At 37.4% G+C, this 22,620-nt stretch overlaps 1 protein-coding gene across 4 annotated transcripts in view; it reads right to left on the reverse strand.

The window, feature by feature from the left end:
- Positions 1–3,117: 3,117 nt before the first annotated feature.
- The window catches only part of ZNF292 (zinc finger protein 292), a 65,789-nt gene continuing 46,286 nt past the window's right edge, over positions 3,118–22,620 (reverse strand). For 2 of the 4 annotated variants that reach the window (XM_039530582.1, XM_039530583.1), the window contains exons 5-8: positions 20,940–21,142; positions 17,314–17,450; positions 15,475–15,616; positions 3,118–11,252 (exon numbers count right to left, since the gene is read on the reverse strand). In XM_039530582.1, coding sequence (XP_039386516.1) covers positions 4,044–11,252; positions 15,475–15,616; positions 17,314–17,450; positions 20,940–21,142 — 7,691 coding nt within the window. In that variant the 3' untranslated portion in view covers positions 3,118–4,043. Of the gene's footprint in view, positions 11,253–14,977; positions 15,068–15,474; positions 15,617–17,313; positions 17,451–20,939; positions 21,143–22,620 lie in introns of those variants that run through there. The other 2 variants (XM_039530584.1, XM_039530585.1) reach the window with 2 other exon arrangements.

Consider the following 22,620-nt stretch of genomic DNA (forward strand, 5'->3'; position numbering starts at 1 on the left):
TGAGGAAAAAAAGCCCAGCTTGACTCAGTTCACAGGTTAAGTTTGTAGAGCTGGCAGAATCAAACATTTATAAACTGGGTACATTTGAAAAAGTTATTAAAAAGGCCATCAGATATGTACACTGCCATTTCTTTTAGTGTACCCAAATGGAACTCAGGAAGCAATTCCACCGATAATGCACAAAAAAGGAAAATAATTCAGCTCATTCTCAGCATCATTGAGCCAACACAGTTATCACGTGAGAAACATTTTTTTGTCACGAAAAAGAACAGATAGGACTGAATACACATAAGGAACAGGTCTATTAAATAATGAAGTACTCTTTTTGCACTCACTGTTCCTGGAAGAAACACATTTTGCCAAAGCTCAGTATCCTTTTGCACTTGGTAATATTTTCAATCAAAACTACTTAAAAAATACAAAACCTGCTTTTCAAATGTTTTATTTAGAAGTAAAAATACTACACTGTGGCACCAAACTACACTTTAATTAAGCTACCCAATATCCATTTAATAAGTTGTCCAGTGAGGGCTAAATGACCACTTTGTTTTCGTATTGTCACCAAAGGTCTGACTTTGTTTCTGAACGTGGGGAAGGATGGAAGATGGGGAATAATAATTTCTCAGAGATATTGTCAACTGATGTTAGGATCCATATTATTAAACAGACTCTGAATAGAAATGATTTCCTGAATATTGATATGGGACATTCTGATGGGGGGCTCCCACAGCCTCTCCTGTTGAAGCTGTTCCACTGTGTATAAAATAATAAAGTGATTGGAGCAGGGGGGACTGGACCCAGGTCTCTCTTCTTGCAACGAGCTGCCCTAACCACTGGACTACAGCATCCTTCCCACTCTCTCTTCTGACCCAATGACCATAGATAAATACTTAGTCATTGGGTCAGAGGGAGGGAGAGAATGACTCTGTAGTTCAGAAGTTAGGGCACCCTCTCCCCCTTTCAGGAGCGGGGAGACTCAACGTCCAGTCCACTTTCTCAAATCACTCTTTCATTATCTACTCACAGCTTCAGGAGGAGAGACTAAGGGAACCCCCTCATCAGAATACCCTATAGCTCAGTGGCTAGAGCACTCTCCTGAGATACAGGAGACCCTTGTTCAGATCTTTTCTCCCCCGCCCTCTGGTGAAGAGGGGAACCAAACTTGGGCCTCCTGTATCTCAGGCGAGTGCTCTAGCCACTGGGACAAAAGGTATAATGCAGGTGCCACCTCCTCTAGCCATTGTGTGTGGAAAGAGGAGCAAGGCAGGCACCTAACCCATTCTCACAAGAAACACCAGAGGTATCTAAGCTGCACAACATCAGGAAACAGGTTCCCATTCATGGATCACTAAGCAGAAGATAATCACCAAAGTCTGGCCTGCAAGGAGGTAGCTCTCTGAGAATGAGACTAGGCTTAGCACACCCTCTTTGGGTCAGCATCTCCTACAACATCTAACATGCTGGCTTTTGTGGATCTCATTGTAAGGCAGCTAATTCTCCCAATTCATTGTACAGGGAACCTAGACACCTAACTCAGGCTTTGTGGATTGCAGTGTTATTCCTGTGATTTTGTAGGCACTGTGTTGCTGAGCACTGCAGCACCTAAGTCCGTTTGTGGATCTGGTCCCTAGGTACTAACATATGAGAAACAAACTAATTAGAAACACAAGTGATTGTGAAGAGCATAGATTCGCTGCTAAGTCTGAAATGCAATCTAACAGCGTGTGTGTGTGTGTATATAGACTTATCAACATGTTTAGTTCTTATGTAATAAGGAAAGGTGCTAACATGGGTATGGAATTTTATAAAAAAGTGAAGTCTGCTGACTGCATACTTTTGATTATCACATAACCATTCACTTGAAAGTGCCCAATTAGAATTTTACAAGACTGGATGTTCTTCTAAAAAGATATGCTCTACTTCAACCATATATATTGGAGCTGAAGCAGGAATTAATTCAAGGAAGTCCTATGGACTGTATTGTGCAGGTCAAAGTAGACTATCACAATGGCCCCTTATGACCTTAAAATCGAAGAATGTTTTGATTTTAAACACATTTACGTTTAGTAGGCATGACTGCTTTCTTGATTTGAAGGCAGCAATGGTTTAGTGGCTCAAAAGCAGATGAAAGTGACTGTTGACAGCTAATGGGGCTCACTTCACACAAGAGCATTTGTTTTTGTGTTAAATGGTACTCTGTTTAAGACCAGATGCTGACAGCCTATTCACAAGGTTTAATTACTACCCTCTCTCCTCCTACATTTTTTACATTATCTGCATCCTCAAAATAGATTTCATTTTGCTCTGAATAAAAATGTCTTTTACACCAATATTCAAGTCAGCTGTCAAATATTATAGGGGAGAAGTTTAAAGCAATCAAATGTAGTATTTAATGCAAAGAGGATTACATGGGAGTGAGGCAAGTTTGTAGAAAAATCAAGTGAACAGCAGTCAAGATAAAGACCATTTTCTAGCACTGAAGGTAGGTTATGTCCAATAACAGAGAATCCAAGGAAAATTATTTTTGGTACCAAACAATATATCTGGCTGGTTCATTGTAAATGAAGGATAATCTTATGTATTGTTTTAAAACATTTTAAATTTTCTTGGATAATGAGAGCTCCCACTAATGTATTTACTGTTTGGGTTACTAAACAAATTATATCCTTGTCACTGCAGTTAGCAGCATAAAGAGATATCTCACAAATCCCAGTTATGACAAGTGACACTGCTTCCAACGCTCATTCCAGTGTGGAAATACAGAGTAGGCAAAACCGTTGCCAAAACCAGTCGGCAAGAGGAAAGGTGAGTGCAGAGGGAACCTATGCCACTTGTAGAGTACAGATATTGTCTCCGAGTTCACTTTCTTTTTAGAAAGTGCTCCACTTATTCAGTTTTAAATGTCATGGCATGAAGACTCATATTTATAGATAGATACCACTCTGGTATGGTCAAAATAAACACGTTTAAAAAAACCATCATAAAAAAAACAACAAAAAACCCCTCCCCCAGATCCCACTGTTTCCGAAGTAGCATTTTTTTAAACAAAAAAAATAAAATTAAACTATACATCAATTTAAGTTACAGAAACAAAAATAACCTTCATAAGATCACATGTATAAAACAAGAAATGAAATGTGATTTTATTTAAGGCAATACTGGGCTACTTCACAAATCACCACCTCAAATATATACACTGCTCCACACTACTAATTTTCTATCACATTCACAACAGGTTCTTCAATACCAAATGCTGTTTAAAATCTCCAATGTAGCAAACTATTTTTATTCACATTTCCATTGTATTATGGAATCATAATAGCTTTGTACCCAATTAAAAGCAATGAAAAATGTAGTTATAGGAAAACTATTTAAATTTATGACTTAACTACATATGAATACCATCCAAAGATACTGGATGTTAAAATTTACAAAAAATGAGAACTGTCAGTATGTGTTGAACATATGAAATGTGATCCTATCCAGCTTCTTTCCTGTAAATAAATGCTTTAAGCAAAATAAACTGGATATGGCAGACTTATCTAGGTTTAGTTCAAAAAGTTCTTAATTTAAAACGATTAAAGGACAATTTTAAAAACTTGATCGCTTAGTTACAAATTAAAATTCCGAATATAAATGTGTCATTTAATAGTTTAGACTTACAGACTGCTGGTGGCAGCAAATGATTTACAATAATAAATATATACAAAAAATGTATCTACAAATAAAGAGTACTGTTATACATGAGAAGTGACCTGGTGAAAGATACCAATCACAGACAATTCACAAAGATTTAGTTAATGGAAAGGACAATTTGATAGAAAGTTGAAGTTCTGATCAACTATTTACAAAACTGAAGCAATGATTCTGTTCCTCAAGTCCCATAGGGATAAAAACAAATAAGAAATTTACATGACTAATGTCATGTTTCTGCTAGGTTAAATCACTTCAACAAAATAAAAAAGCTTCACAATTACTAGCATGCTTGATGGCTTCCTATTCAAAATAAAAATGTATTACAGGTCATGTTTAAAACACAGTTATCAGTAATGTGATTCCCCTTCCTCATTACCCACAAGAATTTCTTTTGCAACTGTAGCCGCTGGATCATCCTCCCAATGTCCTTCAAGTTTTTTCAGACTGACAGTAGGTTTCATTTCCTGAAGTTGCTTCAACACAAGCTCAGTGCAGTCTTTAAGAGTCTTGTCTAAAACTATTTTTACTTTATCACTACACTGAAGTTGTGATGGGTTGGCAAACTGTACAAGGGTTTCGCTTTCACTACAGGACCATGTAATGTTACTACTTGCCAAGGAGGTCTTTTCATTGGATTTTTTTGCATTTGAATGAGACCCTTTTTTGGTTCCACTGCTATGGTAGTCTCTCTCCGCATTTTTCTTTTGCTTCACAGCAGACTCTTCAAGGAACTTGAGGAATGATACTTCAAATCCCATAGGCTTAAATGAACTCCAATCGAAAGTTGTGGGTTGCTCTTCAGCGGTCTGAATAGCAACAGCAGTCTCTTCCTCCCTACGCATGCTACTTAATTCAACTGCCAGTACTTCTTCAGGTTTCTCAAGTCTTCTCTTTTTATTTTGAGAGAGGTTTTTTTCTTTATTTGCTCTCTTTAAATTATTTGATTTTTGCTTTTCTGAGTGGCAGGAGACAGTTTCCTGAAAGTTACTATTTACACTGGAAGAGGTCTTAGCTGGATTTTCAGCACATGTGCAATCCTCATTAATCAGTTTAGTAATGAAGAGTTCTGTCAGTTCATCCACTTCATCTTTCTCACCTTTTTCAATTTCACTCTGTGGTAATGCAGAGGTACTCAAGTCATCATTGCTCTCTGGCAAACATGGATCAGACTCTTTCACATCACTTTTTTTATTAGCTTCCTCTTGTTCAGAGGATGCTTCCTTTACTTGTGAGACAGAGTGTTTTTTTGAGACAATAAGAAGATTTCTGTGTTGTGAAGTAAATGCCTTAGACAACTTATGACATTTATAATGTCTAATTATATTACTCTCACTTGTAACAACTGAGGAACATCCTTTTATCATACAAGGATACTGTGTTACAAACCTGCTTGTACATTCAGATAAGGCATCATTTATAGCCTTTATTGAATACACATGTTTTCCACGTTTCAGGGAATAAGCCTTGTTTTCTTGAATCTGCCCACCTTTTGTATTCTTGCTTTCCAAATTAACATTTTTCTTTCGTTTGGTCTTTATTGACAATCTGTTTCCTTCCTTTCCTGACCTATTGTGTTTCAGTCCTCTATGTTTAGACTTTATTGGCTTCTCTTGGTTTGCCTTGCTGGAAATATTTTCCTGACCTGGTGTTAATCGCCGGGGCCTTATTAAGTGATCTTTATGCCTATCATTATGTTTATTAAAAATGTGTCTTAGAAGGTTTGATCTAGTTGCGTACATACGATCACAGCCCTCACAATCACACTTGTATATGCCATCTTCTTCTACTTTGTTTGGCCTTATCTTAATTCCATGATCTGTTTCAAGATGTAGAATATAGTTAAAATAGGCTGTAAATGAAGATTTACACTGAGGCTGATCACATGGAAATCTTCCAACATCCAGGGCTGATTTCATGCTTCCGATTTCCTCAGGAGTCATCTCATGAAGCTTCATATAATGCTGTATCAGACTAGTAACCTCCTGAAATATTCTCGAGCAGTCACTCACTTCGCACCTGAATTCTTTCACAGTCTGTTTGGTTTCAATTTCATCACATTCTTCTTTACTTGGCTCACTTTCTTCTTCAACCTCCACAGAGAAGGCAGGCAAATCTGATTTGTGAACAGCCTGGTAATGAAGAATCAGGTTTTGCTGTATTGTAAAAGCTGCAAAACAGCCTTGATGGACACATCGGTATGGTCTGTAAGGACTATATCTAGTAGGAAACTCAAGAGATTTGGTTACTGGTTTCCTGCGTTTTCTTTCTTCTTTCTCCTTCCGATGCCTCCTAATTTTGCGTACTTTTGGTTGTATCTGTATATTACTGAAAGACGCTGCATTATGTTGCTCTGGAGGAACAGTAAGCACTTGTGGAGGTTTTTCCAGTTTTTCAGGATTTTTTTTTTCTGGGATTAGCTTTTCTGGGATTTTCACAGGTTGTATGACAGCCTCCTTCTTTACTTCAAGTCCTTTAACCAACCGAGGTTCGTTTTTACTTTTCATTATTAGAGTCTGCAGATTTTTTATTTCAACAGGCCGTTGGGTTATGTTTATAGCTTCATTATGAGATCGTCTTCCATAAGGTCTTTTTATTTTTAATTTTACCATTTCCTCCGTTGTGAAGTGATGCACCAGCTGACAGTGTGCTCGGAGATTTGAATTTCTTGTGAATGTTTTTGGACAGGTAGTTACAACACATTTAAATGGGGCATACTTCAATTGATGCTTCTTGATTTCCAGTATCATTTCTGCAGTGTATTGATGTACCTTGCCATAGTGTTTAAATAATGCATCCTTTGTCATAGCACTATAATCACAGCCTTGGTCCTGGCAGACGAAAGGCTTGTGGACTTTGTCACTAAATTGAATATTACTGGTCTCTGAAGATGGCTGGGCCACGGATGTATTCTCAGTTGATACAACAGCAACAGCAGTAAGCGGTGCTAGAGTATCCGTTGGAGGACACTGAGACACACTATCAGACACCTGACTGGACGTGTCATTTTCTAATCTCAGTTTCTGCAAACCCTCTAAAATCTCCAACACTTGAACATCATCCTTTTGAGAAGTTTCAGGTTGAGAAGAGTTACTCTTTGCAGTGATGACATCCCTAGTGCATACTGCAAATTGGGTATGGTTGGGTAACTTAATATTCTGTGAACAGTTTGCTGGAGGGAGTTCTGTAGTATTTACTTGTGTATTCTTGGTTGACCCAATGACAGCATCCTGGATTTCATTTTTTACCTCAAGCATTTGGGAATTCATAGCAGTCTTAATTATTTCAAGGGTTTTCTCAAAGTTTTGAATAACATTGTCCTCTGAAATCTGTAAATCAGAATTTCCTTGAGCACAGGCATTCAGAGTCATCATTTGGGAGTCACCATTTTCAGTTTTTATTGTTAAAGGAGCTAATGCTGCATGAGACTCAAGATTAGTTTTGAAGTTTTCTTTGACACTAGGCACGAATAACTGATTGTCAATATTATTTAGTTTTTGTGTAAGATTTTCCACCAACACCTGAGACTCACAGTTTGCCAGTAAGTTTGACTGAAAATTATCTGTTGGTACTTGCACACTCCCTTCAATGCTTTTGGCTAGAAGTCCCATTGCTGTTAAATCATTTACTACTAATTTTTGTGAAGAGTTAGGTGCAAGCAATGGAGTAGCTGCTTTTTTCTTTCTCTTTGAAGCACTGCTCCCCTTCTTATTCAAGGTATTTGATCCTGAATTCTTGGGACTATTTATAACAGAAACTCGTGAACTATTACTTGCAAAATTCTGTGCTGCTGCAACAGAATTAGAAAATGAGCCAGAGCACAAGCCATCTTCAATAGTCTTTAGCATTAAATCATCTGTTGCAAAAACAGGCAAATTGTTGCAGTCATCCGATGAAGGAATTTTGTTGTTTAGGGCGCGGTTTTGGTTTGTTAGTAGGGTACTTGGGTTGCAGACTGTCTGCAAGAGAGGGGATACAGTTGGATTGGAGAGAACCGCTGCATTCATTTGAGTTGTACCAGTGACACAGCTAGTTGTAACTATATGTGGAAGCATTTCAGTGTTATCAAATGTACTTGGAATGCCTGCAGTTTCCAAGGCTTGTTTAATAATTTCATTTCCTTCCTCATTCCCACTCGGATTAAAGTTAGCCACACTAGCCCGTGGAAACATGGTCTGCAAAAAAGCAGCTGAACGATTTTCAGCTGTAAGCAACTGTAGGAATGATGGATCTTTAAAACATGCTTCTGGATTGAATGTAGACTCCTGGGGTTGCTGCAAGTTTCCTACATTTGAGGAAAGAATCATACTGGCAAGTAGAGATGATTGTCCATTAGTCTGCAGGGCTTCTGGAGAAATTTCTGATCCCTCAATGGGTTTACAAACAGACCGTTTAGACAAGTGACCACCAAGTGATCTGGGATTAGTAAAAACTCTGAAACACCTACTACAGATAAATTTGCCATCTCTAATTATTGCTGGCCATTTTGCTCGCTTGTTATGTTTTGGCTTCCTTTCTTTTCCATTTGGACCCCGTCCACGATCCTTTTTCACTTTTTCTGAAGCTGGAACTTGGGAGGTGGTTTCATTGAAGTTATTTTCGCTATTTGCTCGAGAAGAAAAGATTGGTTCATCAACACTTTCCTCCTTTGGAAATACAGAACTAGTGTTTCCTTCTAGCTGTGATGAAAAATGATTTGTATTGTTTTCCAGCTGTGAGAAGACTGAATTTGGGACATGGTCTGCTGGTGAAGGAAAGAGAGAAATGGAATTGCTTTCGGCAGGTAAAGGAAGAAAGGGATCTGAACCACTGTCAATATTCAAAGGCATAACTGTTTTTGCCAGATCTTCTAATTGTGAAGGTAAAGTCGTACTAGATAGATTTTCCATTTGGGAACATAAAACACTCTCAGGTTCACTTTTAATACAGACTGGATTTATGACACTTTCCACTGTTGGTATCATTGGATTAGATAAAGTTTCTAAGTGGGTTGGGAAAAGTGTATTTGAGACATGTTGCAACTGACTCGCACAAGCAGAATTTACACTGGTTTTGTTTTGTGATGTAAAAGCAGCATTATTGGGGTTGTCTACTTGCGATGGCAAAAAATACACAATCTTTCCATCACTAGGCATATTTTGCAAATTGCTAGGTTTTCTGGTTTTCTTATTCTTACGTTGCATTTTAAAAGCAGCATATTGATCAGGGTGTGCTGCCTTCATATGTTTGCCAATACTTTGTGAGGAGTTGTAGGTTCGAGTACACCCCTCAACTTGACAGTTAAATTTTTGAACTGGTGCTACCGGTGGTACAGCTGGAACTAAAGAACTGCTTAGGCTGGACTGTGATGGAAGAAATATAATACTCTCTAATGTCTTCAGGGGCAAATTAAATGGATTAGTTGCACTCTTAATACTGTCTTGAAGTTTGGAAATGGGTAAGTTGTTCCGAAATCCTGTCTGATTCTGCATGCTGAAGGGCATCATATTACTTACTTGTCTTTCTAGACTTTTTGATGCAAGAGCTTCTGGTTTTGGTGTGTCTGAATTTACAGAAATGTTTTGAATATTCTGGGATTGACTGAAACAATCCTCTTCCTTTCTTTCCTGGAAAACTGGAAGACAAGAATCACTGCAAGAATCTTCTGCTGCTGAACACAACTGCCGGACTACAGATTTACTGGTATCTATTTTACTGCCTGCAGAAGCTAACTTTCCTCTTCTTACAAAGTTATCCCGGACCTTCTGGCTAAGAATAGGCATCCTGATATTGCTGATTCTAATTGTTGCTTCTTTCTTTACCAGACCAGTGACAGAGTGCTCCAAACCATCAACAGACAGGGAATCAGCTTGCCTCAGTGCGCTGGCTGATTTATTTGCTCTCTCTATCCCAATTGATTCTACTTTGATTTGATCCCACACATTACTTCCTGCTTCAGTAAAGTTACTTGTGTTATTGTCTAGAGGAGAGATCAATTCCTTTTTTACAGTGACCCCTTCAGGGTTTTCATTAGCTTTTGAAGATTGAATGAGATCAGTTTGATTAGTCTGGCCTTCAATCTCTAACACTTTTTCAGGCTGCTTATTATGATCTTCACCATGTTTTTCTAGTTCATTCTGAGAACGGTAAACTTTTCCACAGCCTGTGAATTTGCAGGTATAGGTATTATAGTGTTGTGCTTCATGATCATAGAGCAAATATGCTTCTGAAAACACTCTGCCACATTTAGGAAACATACACTTTGCTCTAAAGACTTGATGTTCTTTTCTATGAGTTAACAGCTCAGCGTAACTGTTAAAACCTGCCTTACATTTCATCTGTATGCAGATGTAGGGCTTGCTGCCACAGTGCATTTGTAAGTGATCGTTGAGGTGAGTAACACTTACAAAATGTCGTCTACAGTACTGACAAATCACTTTTTTGCTTTGCATTTCAAGAAAACGTTTTGCTTCTTCATTATCTTTATGCCCTTTTGCATGTGCAATCAAATTTTTAAAGTATTTAAAACCTTTTTTACAAAATGTTACTGGACAAGTGAATTCATTAACAGGCAATGGTTTTTGAACTGGTATTATCTCTGGTACATAAGGTTTATCTTTGTCATCATTTTCATCATCTGAACCATCGTTATCGTTGAACACTATGAAGTCTGCTGAATAAAGACTATTCTTTTTAATGGGTCGTTGTTCCTGCTTGGATATGGCATCAGCCTTCTGATTCTCACTGGTGGTTGCTATTTTAGGAGGTCTTCCCAATCTTCTCAGTGGTTTCATAGCAGCCAGTCTCTCTTTGCTGGACTTTTTAACATGTAGAGTTACATGAGGAACAAAGGTTTCTTTAGAATTAAAATTGTGTGCACATATAGGGCAACTGTAAATTCCATCTTTATAGTGTTTCTGTGCATGCCTAACTATTCTATGACCAAGGAATTCTTTGTCACATAACACACAATACTGCATGTAGGCTTGCCAGTTCCTAAACCTAGCTGATATGAATCCCCTCTCTCTCAGTTTTTTAATTTCTCTCTTTTTCTGCTTTTCATCTCTTATGCCTTTAAGCAGGCTTGTAGCTTCATCAAAATTGCCAGCAAGACCGTTCAGAGAAGTTTCTTTATTCTCCTCTTGGCAGTCTTCGACCTTCTCATATACTTCACTGTCATTCAACTCATCTATTGAAGATACAATGGATGCCTCCTCTCCCATCAATGCAAGACATTGACGTTTTAGCGTTTTCCAGTCCCAGAATTCTGGATCAAAAGGCCACTGAGTTTTCAATACAAGCAAGAGCTCGCAGCGTAATGAATTTGGTATTGGAAGATTCTCTTCATCATATTTCTGGTCAGGCTGATTATACAGCATTTCAACAGCATAGTATGCATCCACAGTGGGCTCAAGAAGAAATTCACTTAATTGACAAGCACGTTTAACCTCCAAATCATCGGGCAACAAACAGGAGATAGTCTTGCAAATGGATATCTTGACATCTGTGTTTTCACTGGATTCCAAGCGCAGTGCTTTCACACACAGTTCAATACAGGTTGCAAGTCCAGCAGCTTCAATCTGCAATGTACAAAGACACAAATTTTAAAAAGTCAATTTACTTCAACTGTTTCTGCATTGTCTTGCATCTGAAGAAGTGGGTATTCACCCACGAAAGCTCATGCTGCAGAATGTCTGTTAGTCTATAAGGTGCCACAGGATTCTTTATTGCTTTTACAGATCCAGACTAACACGGCTACCCCTCTGATACTTGTTTCTGCATTTGTTATTACAAGATAATTTTCATAGTTAAATCCTGAATTTCAAGGAATTGTAAAGGCAAATCATAAGGCGTTTATTATTCACATATCAAGTTAAAAAAATGATAACTTAGTAGCTCACACTGTAGAACTGTGCACCACAATGAAATAAAACCCTATGCCTTGCTTGGGTTACTTGGTCTCCAGGCTGGTCAAGGAATCTGAAACACCAGCCTTTTTAAAATTCACACACAAGTGAAAAATGCAGTAGGCTCCCCTTCATGTTGCCCTGTTAGGATTACTTATTTCAGGAGTGTGTTCAGTAGTTCAGTCTTTGTACTAATGAAGTACTGGGCCTTTCCCAAACAAAACCGACCAATTATGCCAAATTCTATGTTATAGTTTTGAGAGGGACTCTGTTGATATCAGATTCATTTCACTTAGGACCTTCAACTTAGGACTTGAATTCTGGTCACAGGCGCGGAAGGCAAGTGTGGTAATCAGTAAGTCTTCTAACCTTCCTAGTTACACTAATTATAGCAGTAAACATAGCACCCTGATTCTCATTTACACTAAGGACACTTTACACCCCCAGGCAGAGACCTGGTGGGATAAGTCTCATGACTAGAATATTGGTATAGAGAGGTATAGCTTATTCAAGGACAGGCAGGGTAAAAAGGGAAGAGGTGCTGCATTATATAATCAAGAATGTATACACTTGCTGGGAGATAAAGAATCAGGTGAGTGGCAGACCAGTTGAAAGTCTCTGGGTAAGATAAAACGGTAAAAATTAAGGCTGACATCCTGGTAGGGATCTACTATAAACTATCAAAATAGAAAGAGTAGGTGCATGAGGCATTTCTAGAACCACCACCACAAATATCCAAAGCAGAAGACTGAGTAGCAATGGGGGATTTTAACCACCCGGACAACTGTTGGAAAAGTAATACAGCAAACACGACATTTCCAATAAGTTACTGCAATGAATTGGGGACAACTTTTTGTTTCTGAAAGTGAAGTATTTAACTGGAGCACAGCCATTTTATACCTGATTCTGACCAACAGAGAAAAATTGGTTGTGAAGGTGGAAGGCAATTTGGGTGAAAGTGACCATCGTTCTAAGGAAAGGAAGGAGTGAGAGCACAACGGCAAAAATAAAATAGCAGACTTAAACTAAGAGAACTGGTACATAGGTCCCATGGGAAGAAAATCTAAGGGATAAAGGAGTTCAGGAGAGCTGGATATTTCTCAAGGAGACTATATTAAAGGAACAACTGCAAACTATCTTGATGCAAAGGAAAAACAGTCTGAGGCCAACATGGCTCCATCAGGATCTCTTTAGTGACTGCTAAATCAAAAAGGAATCCTACAAAACATGGACAAATTGCTTCGAAGGAGTGCCAAAGAAAAGAACAAGCATATAGGGACAAAAACAAAAAAACGAAGGAACAAAATGAGTTACATCAAGCAAGGGACAGAAAAGGCAATAAGAGGTTCTTTAAATATATTAGGAGGAAAAGAAAAACAAAGGAAAGTGTAGGTCTTCTACTTAGCAAGGAAGGAGAGCTAATAACTGATAACATCAAGAAGGCTTAGGTGTTTAATGCCTATTTTCTTCAATCTTCACTAAAAAGGTTATTGTTGACCAGATTCTCAACACAATTAATACCAACAACAAGGGAAAAGGAATGCAAGCCAAAAGTGGGAAAGAACAAGTTACAGAATATTTAGGTAAATTAGAGGTATTCAAGTCATGAAATTCATCCTAGGGAATTTAAGGAACTAGCTGAAGCAATCGGAACCATTAGCAATTATCTTTGAGAATGAATGCAACATGGAAGGGCATATGTAGTGGAGCCCTGCAGGCGTCAGTTTTGCGTCCAGTACTATTCCATATTTACATTAATGACTTGGATAACGGAATGGAAATGTGTAGATAACACCAACCTGGGAAGGCGTGCTAGCACTTTGGAGGAAAAGATTAGAATTAAAAACAAAACTGACAAATTGGTCTGAATTCAACAAGAAGAAATTCAATAGCCTGGGGCAAAGTACTTCACTTGAAGGAAAAATCCCATGCACAACTACAAAATGAGGAATAACTGACTAGGTAGTTGTACAGCTGAAAAGGATTTGGAGGTTATAGTGGATCAAAAATTGAATGAGAGTCAACAATATGATGTAGTTGCAAAAAAGGCTAATATCATTCTAGGGTGTATCAACAGCAGTGTTATATGCAAGACACAAGAGGTAACTGTCCTGCTCATCATGGCACCGGCGAGGCCTTAGCTGGAGTACTGTGTTCAGTTCTGGGCGCCAAACTTTACTAAAGATGTGGCCTAACTGGAGAGAGTCCAAAGGAGAGCAACAAAAATGACAAAAGGTTTAGAAAATCTGACTTATGAGGAAATGTTTAAAAAAAGGCATGTTTAGTCTTGAAAAAAGAAGACGGGGGGGGGGGAGGAGAAAGACACCCAATAATAGTCTTCAAATATGTTAAGGGCTGTTATAAAGAGGACAATGATCAATTGTTCTCCATACCCATTGAAGGTAGGACAAGTAGTAATAGGCTTAATTTGCAGCAAGGGAGATTTAGGTTAGCTACTAGAAAAACTTTCTAACCATCAGGCTAGTTAAACTCTGGAATAGGCTTTCAAGAGACACTGTGGAATCCTCATCATTTGAGGTTTTTAAGAACAGGCTGGACAAACACTTGTCAGGGATGGTTTAGGTTTACTTACTCCTTCCTCAGCACAGGGGCTGGGACTTGATGATTTCTCGAGGTCTCTTCCAGCCCTACATTTGTATAATTCTGTTACATTTATATTCACTTTAAGGTCCCACTACACTGCTGAAGAGTGTAAATGAGAAGTAAGGTGACTATATTTATAAATAAACAGTCCTATTCCTATGTCTTAAATTTCTACTATCAGGGAGAATGATTCATAGCTCATTCAGTGAAGACTTCCTGTTTTTAGGAAAAATATTAGGCATATAATGCACATGGCTCAAGGTCTGGACCATAACTCTTCATGCAACCAGTTGTTTCTACCCAATCCAAATTTAAAAAGTAAATTAACCTTAAATGAAGAAAGCAGTAGGACGACGAGTATAGTCCCACAGGATATACTAACTGAAAACAACTTGTTTTTCCTCTTAAAACAATTATCTATGGATCCAAAGTCTATAGAACAAAAAACTCAAGGGAGGACAAGACTTAAAGTGATTAACATTAAATACAACCAAGATGTAGAGGAGACTTGGAACAATGGGTGACTCTACATACAAGATTAACTGAGATTGAGTTTAGGATACAGAATCAGTTCTAAATCCATAAAAAGCAAAATACTTCAGGGTTAAGTTGTAACTTAACTCCTCAAAGCAAAATCATACCCTTAATGGTGAATCATAAAGCAACAACCAAGTTGTTTTTTTGCCTTTTACGGTTTGTTTAAAACGTTGAGTCTCTCAAATTTCCCCCCCATAAATCTCTTTCCCATTTTATTTTCATTAATATTTGAAGTATAAAGAGTATCAGGTCCTTACATTCCTCTCTTCACTAAAGTAACTTGTCAAGCTATTTGGAGCGTAGGACTCGTTACAGGAGGGTGTATCCTCAGCTATAGCTCTCCTGTCTCCCAGCTGCTGAGCTGCAACATCTATTCCCCCTCATGTCTACAATGAAAAGTTGTAATAAATTAAATCAGTTTAGCTACTGCAACCCTTTGTGTGGACATTCTTAAGTCAATTTAAGGGTGTCTTACATTGATTCATCTTAAGTGAATTAATTATCAACTTAAGCCAAATGGCTATGAAAGACTCAAACCGATTTAAGAAAGTCTACCAAAAGGGGGATGCAGTGATGTAATTACGTCAGTTTATATACTGATTTACTTAAATCGGTACAACTTGCATAAGTAGGCAAGGCTTAGAGCTCGAAGGTTTAATGTACTTGCTAGCTGACATCCAGAAAATTTTCAAATCTTGATCTGATGTTCCATTCAAAAGACCATGAAAAAATACACCTTCTAGAGTATCCTTACCTCCGAATTAATTACTTTAATCAGGAAGAATATATGATAAACCGTCTTAGTTAACACCGAAAGTTGACGACACCTCTCTAGATACACTTGTACAGAAGGCTCTACCCTTTGCTGCAGTTTGCTCCAGAAGAGAGTCAATTCCCTGGAAACAGAGTTTTAAAAGACAGAATAAATGGCAGCATTAACACAACCGCTATATTTGATCAATTTGCAGTTCTTTAAAAAAAAAAAAATATGAAGGATGAAAACAGGATTTATGCTGCCTCTCTAAAAAACCTAACAATTCATACTTTCTTTTATAGAAGATCAGGGTTCATCTGTTCTGGGGTTTATTAACAGGAGTATCAGATGTAAGACACAGGAGGTAGTTGTCCTGCTCTACTTGACACCGGTGAGGCCTCAGCAGGAACACTGTGTCCCATTTTGGATGCCACATTTTAAGAAAGATGTTGACAAACTGGAGAGTCCAGAGGAGAACAACCAACATGATAAAAAGTTTAGAAAACCTGAACTATGAAGAAACCCTGTTTTTTTAATCTATGTTGAGTCTTGAGAAAAGATGACTGAGAGGGAACCTGGTTAAGTCTTCAAATATGTTAAGGGATGTTATAAAGAAACAGGTGATTAATTGTTCTCCATGTCTACTGAACGTTGGACAAGAAATAATGGGCCTAATCTGCAGCAAGGGAGATTTTGGTTCGATATTAGGAAAAACTTTCTAACTATAATGGTAGTTAAGTAGTGGAACAGGTTGCCAAAGGAGGTTTTTAAGAACAAGTTAGAAGAATACCTGTCAGGGATGGTTTAGGTATACCTAATCCTGCCTCAGCATGGGTGGATGGACTACGTGACTTCTTGCAGTCCCTTCCAGCCCTACATATGTATGATTCTATGTTAATGCATAGACTTTATGTACACATTATTTCTTTATTATATTTAATTAAATTACTCTGAAATCTAGCATTATAAAGTTAGATTGTTACACTTATACTTTTATTCAAGTAAAAATATGGAGGCCAGACTGCTTCTTCATAACAAAATACATTAGAAAACACCAAAACTGAAGGTGTAAATGACAAGAATGTTTTCGATAACCAGTGGAATGATACACAAAGATTGGCCCCAAGCCTACAGCAGGATCCATTACTGCAAAGCCCTGCACTCTTCCATGTCCAATTATCTTCACGTTATACTTCACATAGGTGCAGGAGTCAGCATTAGCAAATCCCGGAGCAGGACTGGGACCAAACCAGCAAATTACCAATTTTACCAGACTAAAGTTAAAGTTCCAGTGGGTCAGCTGCCTCCCAACAAGACCTGCCAGTTGCCCTGGATGCCCAGTGAAAGCTTGTTTTAACTACCAAATGCTGCTAAACTAGCATGTGGCTTCAATGCGAATGTGGAGAGATCTTGCTGGAAGTTGCACATTTTTTAATACAGGCAAAAAGAAGTAGGTGACTTATGTGAAAAGTGCTCTTCCAGATAACAGAATTGTTGTCTAAAATTGAGACAGTTTTCATTACAGTGTTGACCACCTGCCTAATAGAAGTAAAATTATTTGTTTCCACAACGTAATACAGTTAATTTATTGTTAAGTGACTCAGCACTCACATCATCTGCTGATGTCTGATCCACAATATGGCCTTTGAAACAATCAAAAAATTGTAAGGTAACGATGGTAATTATTATGGGTTATTACAAAAGCATTAATTTTATATTAAGCTTTTTCTTTTGTTTTTTCAAAAAAAGTTGACAGGCCCTACTCCTTCCAATAGATTTTAAAGTGTCAAATAATCCAGTTTTACTCTTAGAAACAAACAAAAAGAGATTCTAACTCACCAGGCACAGTACATCTCTCCTTGCTGTAGCTGACGAGATAAAAACGCTGCACATAAAATTAGAGCACTTTTTTCATCTCCATCAGACTCTAGGTTACAGATCATTTCTAGGGCATCTTTGCAATCTACTGCTGCAATCTGGAGAGGAAAAATACAAGATCACTGGCTAGATGGTTTTCAAGCATGTGGGTAATATGGTGCTCTGTGGAAAACCAGGAATAAGGAATTTAATGAACATTTTCAAACATCTTATTTTTCAATTAATTGCTTAAAGCAATTCAAGAGCTTCTGGATAGAACACGCATGGATCATAGAATACTGGATCTGCCAAAAGTAAAAGGAAAGTTGTACACAGGTAAAATGGATATAAGCACGTATCTGAAAGATATCCTAAGACTTAATGTTTATGTGTCTATAGTAAATTCATCCAAAGATCTTAAAGCCCATTATTCATATTATACGTAAAACTACACATACTAATAGTAATGTGTATCTCTCTCTCTCCTTACATATCAGTATAATTAATGAGTAGTTTTAATAAACTTTATATTACAGCCTGACTTCTATACAAAAAGATTTACTTACTGTTAACTCAGATTCCCCATCCAACTCAACTTACTAAAATCAGTGATGTTATTGCTGCTCAGTAATGAAAGGATGCGAAGGTTAATATATGAGTATCACTGTATCTTCCACAAAATCAAAGATAAAGGGGGCAAAATAACCTGTTTACTGAAGGTAGATTAACTGAATGTTTTCCTAGCAGATGTGTTACATTCTTTTTGGTATATTATTTAAAGCTGGGAGTTATAGACTAGTAATGTTTACCTCCTATATTTTGATGGGAAACACAGCCTGCCATCTGTACTATGGTTGGTGTTCACCATTAGGTCAAGGGCCTATTGTCAAGTAAACCAAACCCCTAGCAAGCTTTAAGAATCATTTGTAATAATATTATTAAATGTGTAACTTTTATTAAGAGTGGAAAATTTACTGAATGAGGCAGGGTTCTCTATTACTGAACAGTGATTATATCCTAACCTAACAAGGCAGTGGTTTTCAACCTGTGGTCTGTGGACCCCACTATGTCTAAGGGGTCTACGAAAGCTGACTATGAAAATAAAGTTTTGGATCCCAGAAAAGGCATTCTGTTTTTCTGATCACCAACAGTAGGTGAAACCTCCCGCCCCCTTACAGGTCAAACTCCGGAAGTGTTGTCATTACCACACAAGCCCAGTTTAGCGCCCTTTCTTATGCTGTGTCAAATGCCATGCTGAGCATGTTCAACATTTATAGCTGAATTCTGCCGAGTCCATTTTCAGCCTAAGACTCCTATGGTAGGGGTCCGCAGACCATAGGTTGAATTTCTGAAGGGGTCTACACCTCACTTCGAAATTTTGTAGAAGTCCACAAATGAAAAAAGGTTGTAAACTAGTGTAATAGAGCAATATAATCCCCTCTGATCTTGGTACTTTTTCTTTCTCCAATAAGCTAACAATTCCTGTACCATCCCTCATATTTTTTCCTTTTTCCTCTTTCCTCACTTACCAGATCTCAATATACAATCCCCTCTGATTTTGATCCATTTCTCTCTCTTTATAGTTTAACAACATATTATCTGCAAAATATTGTTTGTTTCTCTAAATACCAACTATTACTATAAAAACCCTCAGACTTTGTCTTTTTCCTATATAAATAGTCAAGTTATGTAAATCTCAGATTTTCCTCATTTTCTCTCTGATCAGTATCAAATACTGGTACAAAACTCATCAACATTTGCTGATTTTTCCACTCTGATTATTGAAGAATAACACGCTTCCTCAGTTTCGAGGAGAACTGCCTCTCTGAGTCACTAACTTGATTAAGGGGAGAAAATATCAGGTAGAACGAGTCTCTTTAATCTAGCTGAGAACGGCATAACAAGAACCAATGGTGGGAAGCTGAAGCTAGACAAATTCTAATTAGAAATAAAGCACACCTTTGTAACAGTGAGGGTGATTAACCACAGAACATAGTAGGGGTGGATTCTCCATCTATTGATGTCATCAAATCAAGACTGGATGCCTTTCTGGAAGATATGCTCTAGCCAAACACAATTTATGGAGTTCAGTATATGGGTAATGATGAAACTGTCTGACTTGCGTTATAAAAGAGGTCAGACTAGATGATCTAATGGTCCCTTATGTCCTTAAAATCTAAGAATCCCTGACACAAGGGCCACCCCTGCCATATTTCATGTCTTTGTTCTAAAACATGGAGGCACTAGAGGCTTCCAAAATTTTTAAACACACGCAGAACATATTTTTTCTAGCCTCTTTCCTGAAAATGGCTGAATAGTTTTGGCTAACATCTTCCAAAAAATGTCAGCCTGAGACACACACCCAGCATAGAAAAATTCAGCCCAAACGGTTAAGCTTTGGCATATAAGTAACAGGCAGTAGGGTCTGATAGACAACCTTAATAATAGGCGGTGCCACCAGCCATGCCTATAATAAAGGACAGGTCACTGAAAGAACTTTTGATAACTTGTAAATAACCCAGTGTTAAACTTGGAATAAGGTTTTAAAGGAACACGAGTATGAAATATTTATCCGACAGAAATTTACAGTAACTAAGTCATAATACAAATTGCTTCTCTGAAGATTTACAACTTCTTATTCTCGTTTTAATGAATTTTGCATAAATTTGTAAGGTTTTTTTTTAAAAAGGGAATTTAAAACCCATAGTAAGTGACTAGTAGAAAATGTGAAGAAAGAGCTGCAAGACAATTGTAAAGATTTTGAAACAGAAGACTAACATGACATATAATCAAAGATCATTGAAAAAAAATATTTTAAAAAGGGGCCAGATGTATCTGTAATCATTTTACTGTAATCCTTGTATGTACCAGGTAAAACTGTTCCACAAGTGACTTTACTTGTGAGTGGATACTTCAATCAAGTGAGTTAAAGCCTAGTGAACACTACTACTACTAAAATACATATACTCAGAACTGCAGAACCATTACCAAAATTGGCCAGCAGGATGGAAAATACAAATTTAAAAGTTAAGTAACTACAGGTATTCTAATTAATAAAGTACATATGCCTGTCACACATTACAAAAATGAACATGGCCTCTTTATTATCATAATTTATAACTGATAAACAGAGGGGCCTGAGATCAAAGCCCCACTGTACTAAGCAGTATACAGAAACATAATAAGAAACAGTCTCATCTCTGAAGGGCTTACAATTAAAACAGACAAGAAGAAAAAGGATGGAAGAAAGTGAGTATTATTTTCCCCATTTTACAGATGGGAACTGAAGCACAGAGAGTTCAAGTATCTTGTGCATTCACACACAGGAAATCTGTGGCAGAGCCCGGAACTGAATCTCTATGCTAGCCGTAAGACTGTTTTTTTTTTTTAAATAAAGGAAAAAAGATTTCCAATTACAGTTTTACAGAGAGCCTTAAAATGAGCAATTTTGCGGGGAAAAAAACCAAAAACCCAACAAATTGCATACTACATTTTATATACTGTTTTTAAGCAAGGGATTTCTTTTCTATAGGAAAGCCAACATCATCATAAATACTGCAGTTCCTATAGAAAAAAAAAATCACGAACTAAAAGTAATGTTTACTCACCTCCTCCATTAGCTTTTCATTTGGTGATCCTGAACAAAGACAGACCAGGTAGGTTTGCTTAAAATTGCCTTTGGTGCTGATTTCTGGGTGGTCAGAGCACAACTTTGCCAGGGAAGTTGCTTGAGTCAACTGCTTTGCTTTCATTAGATGCTTAATTCGCATATCCAGCAAAATGGGGCCTTCAAACACTAAAAATTCATTCACTTAAAGAAAAACAAGACAAAATGTTACATATAAATATTTCATAAAGTGTTATGCAGTTAACAGATGGAATTTAATCATATTCATATGTAACATTTAAACAGAATAAAAGGGCACAAAAGATAGGGAGCACCGGAAAAAATGTTTTTTCTAATACCTTGCTTTTGTACTGTTCATTTAACCTGCCACTGGTCACACTACATTTCAGGCAGGAAATCTAAAATGTTCTCAAAGAGGTTAAAGAATTTCTCAAAATTAATAAACTGATATGTTTTTGGAACTAAAAGCTTGCATTTTCTATTAGCATTTCTGCCACCAATAACATGCTTAGTCATCTTGCTAAAATGCCCTCTAATGACTTGTTCAAGGAAATGAAAATGTTGGTTGAGTGTTCATAGTTGAGGATGAATCTAGATTTCCTATTTTCTACCCATCTCTAATTTTTAATCATTCCACTTTATTTAAAAAATGGGATGTGTATTTTAAAGTATGAAGTTGACAATTAGGAAAGTGTAGCATTAATCATATGCATATACTTCTTAAACAAAATTAGATTTTCCCCAGTCTTGTAATTTTTTGGCGCAAATGTCTTTGGCAATAGTATGTTTTCACAAAACCACATTTCAGAGATGCAGTTCTTTAAGCATTCAGTTTTAGTTTACAGGCATACTCCAGCAAGTTATTTAAGAATAGGAAGGGTTCAAGCTTGACAAGCCAGTTTCACAGGAATGGTCTTGACAGCTACCTATTGTTCTAAAATTCTGGAACATTATCAAAGTCTTCTGGCATTATAGAGAAAGAGAGGGAAATGGGAAGGTGGGTGGAAGGTGTGAGTAGAAGAGAAAACGGGCAGAGGAGAGATGGAATGTGAATGGATTATAGGGGATGTAAAAGTGGGGAATGTACTTTATCATCTGCAAATTTTACTACCTACTTACTCGCCCTAGTTTTTAGGTCATTAATAAATATAATAAAGAACACATGACCTAGTATGGAACCTTGGGGCATCACACTGTTAACCTTCTGTCACAATGAATACTGACCATTTAATCCTCTTTGCTTTGTCTCCCCTAGCCAGTTTCTGGTCCATTGCAATAATTTGCCTCCCACTCTATGGTCACTTGACTTCTTTAGTAGCCTCTTGTGTGGAACCTTGTCAAGGCCTTTTGGAAGTTTAAATTATGTCAACCAATTTTCCTTTACTCACTATTTTCTTTTGAAGAAACCTTGCTGGTTAGACCCTCCTATATCATAATCTTCCATGTGTTTTGTTATTCTCTTTTTAATTATAATTTCAACCAATTTGCTAGGTATTGATCCATGGCCACGGCTCCTAGGCACTACAGTAATACAACTAAATAAATAAATAAGCAAGCAAGCCTTACTGGTTTATAATTCCCTGGATCTCCTCCAAGAGCCTTCATTAAATATAGGTACAATATTCGCTAACTTTCAATTCACAGTCTATAATACAAAGTAT

Source organism: Mauremys reevesii, linkage group 3 (genome assembly GCF_016161935.1).
Source record: "Mauremys reevesii isolate NIE-2019 linkage group 3, ASM1616193v1, whole genome shotgun sequence".
In the NCBI taxonomy this organism is placed as follows: domain Eukaryota; kingdom Metazoa; phylum Chordata; order Testudines; family Geoemydidae; genus Mauremys; species Mauremys reevesii.